Source organism: Tupaia chinensis, unplaced genomic scaffold, assembly GCF_000334495.1.
Source record: "Tupaia chinensis unplaced genomic scaffold, TupChi_1.0 Scaffold000175_1, whole genome shotgun sequence".
In the NCBI taxonomy this organism is placed as follows: Eukaryota; Metazoa; Chordata; class Mammalia; order Scandentia; family Tupaiidae; genus Tupaia; species Tupaia belangeri.
Window position 1 is genome coordinate 3,771,038 of NW_006159650.1, and position 5,427 is coordinate 3,776,464.

The 5,427-nt window shown below is 46.3% G+C and overlaps 1 protein-coding gene across 3 annotated transcripts in view; it reads right to left on the reverse strand.

The window, feature by feature from the left end:
- The window catches only part of BRWD1 (bromodomain and WD repeat domain containing 1), a 162,539-nt gene extending 157,147 nt beyond the window's left edge, over nt 1-5,392 (reverse strand). For 2 of the 3 annotated variants that reach the window (XM_027770963.1, XM_006146293.3), the window contains exons 1-4: nt 5,208-5,392; nt 5,060-5,118; nt 4,910-4,939; nt 4,725-4,784 (exon numbers count right to left, since the gene is read on the reverse strand). In XM_027770963.1, the coding sequence (XP_027626764.1) occupies nt 4,725-4,784; nt 4,910-4,939; nt 5,060-5,118; nt 5,208-5,256 (198 nt within the window). In that variant the 5' untranslated portion in view covers nt 5,257-5,392. The remainder of the gene's footprint in view (nt 1-4,724; nt 4,785-4,909; nt 4,940-5,059; nt 5,119-5,207) is intronic. The other variant, XM_027770964.1, reaches the window with a different exon arrangement.
- Between the last annotated feature and the right edge of the window lie 35 nt (nt 5,393-5,427).

Sequence of the window (5,427 nt, forward strand, 5' to 3'; positions counted from 1 at the left end):
CGCGTAAACACATGCCCCCCAAAGAAAAAAAAAAAAAAAAAAAAAAAAGGAAAAGAAAATAGGAATAGCATAATATCACAAGGAAGCAATCACACAAATACAGAATGTGGAATATCCTACAGAAGAATGACTGTCTCTTTAGTAAATCAGTTGCACAGGAAAAAAACAACTGTTCAAGATAAAAACAGATTTACAATATAATCAATTCAATGCATGGACCTTACCAATTCAAATCAGTAAATAAAGAAAACAAGCAGGCCAGCTGGTGGCACGGTCTTAATAAATCATTCTTTAAGATGATAGTAATAATGGGGCCAGCAGGTAGCATGTTGGCTAAAGTGCTGGACAAGCAGGCCAGCTGGTGGCACGGTCTTAATAATAGGGTCAGGGCCAGCAGATGGCATGGTGGCTAAAGCACTAGACTTCCCTGTGGCCCACCATGGTTTGAGTCCCCAGCCCTGGTCGCTTGCTTTCTTACTATCCCTTTTTCTTTCTCTCTCTCTTCAGTCAAATGAAAATAATAACAAAATGAAATAAATCATTCTTTAAGATGATAGTAATAATGGGGCCAGCAGGTAGCATGTTGGCTAAAGTGCTGGACTGCCACATTGCAGTTCAAGTCCCAGACCTGTCGGCTTGCTTTCTCACTTTCCCTCTCTCTATGTCCCTCTAGAGAGTGTACGTGTCATATAGCAAATTTAAGTATAAGAAGATGTAAATTAAATAATCCTAAAGAAAAGTTACAGCCTAATCTAATCCAATAAAATTAATAGCTATCTGGAATTTGCTTAAAAACAAAGTGAAAGGCAAATAAAAGATTCAACATTATCTGATAATCACTGAGACTGGATAATAGGTACCTGGTAGGTGGGTGAGCATTCTGTTTTTCTATGTCTGAAGATGTCCACTGACAGTTTAAAAAAAAAAAAAAAAAACTTCAAATAGAAACCAAAGTAAACATAATAAATGGGTAACATTTGTAGTATACAACGCCCATTATATTACTCTCATTGTAGATAGTACATAGGGTACGTTATATTACTGTCACTTGTGTATATTTGGAATTGTTTAGTTTTTGTTTGTTTCGTTTTAAGTTTCTGCTCTAGAATGTATGCTAGTGGTAGGCTAGTTTCTCCTTGAGATTCCAGACATGCATGTGCAGGCCCTGGGCATGATTCTCAAGTCACCCACCAGGTTCAAGACTTGAACCTCTAAGCTGTTCATCTGGGATCTAGCACCTTAACTTCTTTAGCAACTGCTGGCCCACATTTGGAATTTCTTAAAAAATTATTAAAGGACTGGCCCACTGGCCTAATGACTAATGGTTAAAGAAGCCATATCGCACATGGCCTACTAAGCTGTTCAAATATCTGCCCCAGCAGCTTGAAAGACATACAAGGCATGTATGAATGCATGCCCAAAATTCCACAAGATAAAGAAATGGAGACTATGCCCCAGTGAAGGGTGCTTTCTCCCTCTGCCTCGCTCTCGCACATGCGTCCTCTGGCAAAATACATAAAGAAAAAAAATGGACTTTGGAGAAATTAAAAACTACATACAGATGTGTGTTTTATACATACATATACACACATACACACACACACACACACACACACACACACACACACGGATACCTTTGTAGAAAAGAGTAATTCTCTACACAGGAAGCTTATTATCAACCAATGAGTATTAAGGTGGCAAAAGTAAGGTAAAGGAGGAACGCAATACCCACCAAAGAAACCAAATCAAGCAGACAATGAGAAATACACCATAGCCATTTATCAAAAAGAACACAAATTATTTTAAACACAATATTTTTAAGTAGGATTTTATGCAACTTCTCGTAACAAAAAATTTTTTAAAACGTATATAAATTGTAAAAGTAACTTTTCCTAGCCAATCCACAGCAACACAATGCTGCAGTCACGTGGGAAGGTCCCAGGTATTTCTTGATCTCTCCCTGGACACGCCACGCCAGGCACACACACCAATGTTAGCTGAAGAGGCTGTGGGTGGATCTCGCTCTCCTTCAAGAAATAAATATCCTCCGGATAGGGACAGCAGGTGGCATGGTAGTTAAGGCACTGGACTCCGACACGGCCATGAGCAGTTGAGTCCCAGACCTGGCAACTTGCTTTCTCACTTTCCCTCTGTCTCTCTCTGGCCAAATTAAATAAATTGCATATAAATAGATAGGTTAAACAAAAAAATTAATGACCACCAGATGACATAATGGTTACATCCCACCATGTCAACTGCAGTTTGAGTCCCAGACTTGGGAGGCTTGAAACACACCAGGTACGTGCATGCGGTGCACATGTGTGTCCAAAATCCAAAGAGAAGGGATTGCAGCGTGGCCATCCCCCACCCCTTGGGGTGATTTCTCACTTTGTCTCTCTGTCTCTGTCTTTCCGGCAAGTACACTCACCCTTTAACAAAAAAGTCTAATAAGTAAATTAAATTTTAAAAATTAAATAAATAATTCTAAAAATTTTAAGAAAAACAAGTCCTCTGGGGCCAGCAGGTGGCATGGTTGCTAAGGCTCTGGATTCACACAAGGCAAACAGCAGTTTGGGTCCTAGACCCAGCGGCTTGAAAAATCACGCAATGTGCGTTTATGCTCAAAATCCTGGGAGGAGAATGGAGAAGGGACTGTGGCATGGCTATCACCCACCAAGAGTGATGTCTCCAGAGAACTCAAGCGCTCTATGGCAAAGAACAATCTATAAAATAAAAAGACCTCTCAGTAATTATAACACTATATTCATTTCTAGAGTAATTTTCTCCTCAATAGCATGTCTGCAAATTCATATCAATAACGATTTTCTGGAACCAACCACCAGCACAGCAGTTTAGCCCTGTGCACAGGAAGCCAGATTCCATAGTCAACAGACGTTCAAATGCCAACCCAGGTGGCTTCAAAGACAAGCAGTAGATGTGCATGTGCCAAAAACCCAAAAAAGGACAAAGAAAAAAAGACTGTGATATAACCACGCTCTACCAGGGTGCTTCCTCACGTTGTCTCCCCCACCCATGTGCATGCTCTCTCCTCAGCGCACATATCCTCTGCCAATAAAAAAGTTCAAACTTAAAAAAAATGTAATATTCTACCACTTTCTGTTTATAGTTATGCTAAAAGATCATTCAAGGCCAGTCTATGGCCTGGAGGTTTAGAGAGCTGGATCCCACACAGCCCCACTGACAGTTAAGGAGTCTAGTACTAGCAGGAGCTGGATCCCACACAGCCCCACTGACAGTTAAGGAGTCTAGTACTAGCAGGTAGCCTAGTGGTTAAGGTGCTAGATTCCAACACAGTCGACCAAGGTCCAAGTCCCAGAACCAGCAGTTTGAAACTCATGCTGGGTTCATGTGTGCAGGTGCTCAAAACCCCAAGAGAATGGAGAAGGGACTGCAGTGTAGGTACAGGTGGTTTCTCACTGTCACCCTTTAACAAAAATCTTAAAAAAAAAAAAAAAAAAAAAGTGTCTAGGACCCAGACGCTTGAAAAGCATGCCAAGAACATGTGCTCATAATCCCAAAAGGAAGTAGAAATGAAGAAGGGACTGCAGCCTGCAGTGCTTTTTCCCTCTGCCGTCTCTGACTAGTTTATCTGACCCCTGGCCATCAAAAAAAAAAAAAAAAAAAAAAGTTTTTCAGGTATTTTTTAATTTCAATTCAGCTTTCTTTATGTAACATGCAGAACATGGCTGGGCGGCTAAAAATGTCTTTTATCCTAATATGCAAATTGGTCAAAGTATTTTCCTGAAAAATGTTTTATTATAAGGACAAATAAATCTCTGTAGTTGCTGTAATTGTGAATACAACTGAATTATGTGTTGTAATATCAAGTAAACATGTTCACAAAATATAAAGAAACGTGTTTGGGCCCAGATCCCATATGGCCCACTCCCCAGTAGTAGTCCAGACACAGCACCCTGAAACATACTCCAGGTGCATGTCCAAAATCCTAAACTGCAGTTTGGCCATCCCCTCTGGGGGGAGTGAGGGAGTATTATTTCTCACTTTCTCTTGCCTCTTTTTCTAACCTCCTCCCCCTGACGAGCCTACACGCCTACGGCCAAAAAAAAAAGTCTAAATAAATAAATTTTTTAAAGAGTAACCCACGTTAATAGCGCTTTAAAGAAAATAAAAACCTTATCTAGCCTGTACTAAGTTACGTACAGTAAGGTCAGTGTAAAACTCGTCAAAATTTATCAACTAAGACAGTCCACAAAGCAATGCATGGCGTGGCAGCAAGTTATTATGCTAAGAAAAAAGGAGGAAAAAAACAAGATGAACATTGACCATTTCTCCTTCACACACCCAAAAAGTCTAGACCTAGGGAACAAGTGGTCGGAAGTCCTGGGCGGGGCGGAGACGGGGGACCAATCAGAGCTCCAGTTACAAGTCCCGAGGAACCCACCGAATTAACGAAACCGCGCCGCTGACTGGCTGGCTGCGCACGCCACACCCATAGGCGGCCGCACCTGGGGACTCTCCCCGCCGCAGGACCTCCACGCAGGAGTAGCCCCCACCTCCGTCCCGCGCCGCCCCCGAGGACTGTTTCCTGCCAAAACAAACCTAGCCGCCTCGAAATCAAAACAGAACCTTGTTGGGGGCGGCCCCGGGCGCTGCTCGCCAGGTCGGCCCGCAAGACAGGAGTCCCCGCGAAGGCGGGGGGCGGTGCGCGGCGCCCACGGGGAGGGAACATGCCCGGTGCTCACCAATTCCTCGTAGCTCCTGTTGTGCTCGTTGCCCTCCCAGTCCAACCTCTTCGGCAACAACTGGAAAGACACGAAACGCACACGAGTGACCACCGCTCAGGGCGGGCGGAGGGAGGTGCGGGAAGGGACCCCCGGGCAGGGTGCGCCGGGGCGGAACGGGGTCGCGGGGACGGGCAGACACAGACCTGGTACTGCTCCAGCTCCTGCACCAGCACCTGCAGCCGAGAGACGTACGGTCAGCGCCGGGGTCGCGCGCGGCCAGGGGCGCGCCCGCGCCATCCCCGCCCTCCACCCGCGACCCCAGGTGGCAGCGGCGGCTGCGGGCCCGCACTTACCTGGGCCGCTCTTCGGCACGGGCCTGCGGATAGGTACCGAGCGATGAGGAAGTACAGCTCTGCGGGAAAACGGAGAGTCGGGTTAAAACCGAGCTTGGAGGGGACGGGGCAGTCGCTGGGTGGGGGGCAGCGCGGCCTCATGTCGTACCTGACTCTATGAGGGGCACCGGGCGTCGGGCAGGCGAGGGCTCCGCCATGGCCGGGCGCAGGGAGGGAGCGGGCGAGGGAAGCGTGTAGGCCGCGCCGAGGCCTGACCGGGCCGGCGTCCCCTCTCCTCAGGCGCGCGCCACCGCCGCCATGCCGTGCGCGCCGCCAGCGCCCGACGCCTCCGCGGGGGAGGAAGTAGTCCCTCCGCGCGAGAGAGAAAG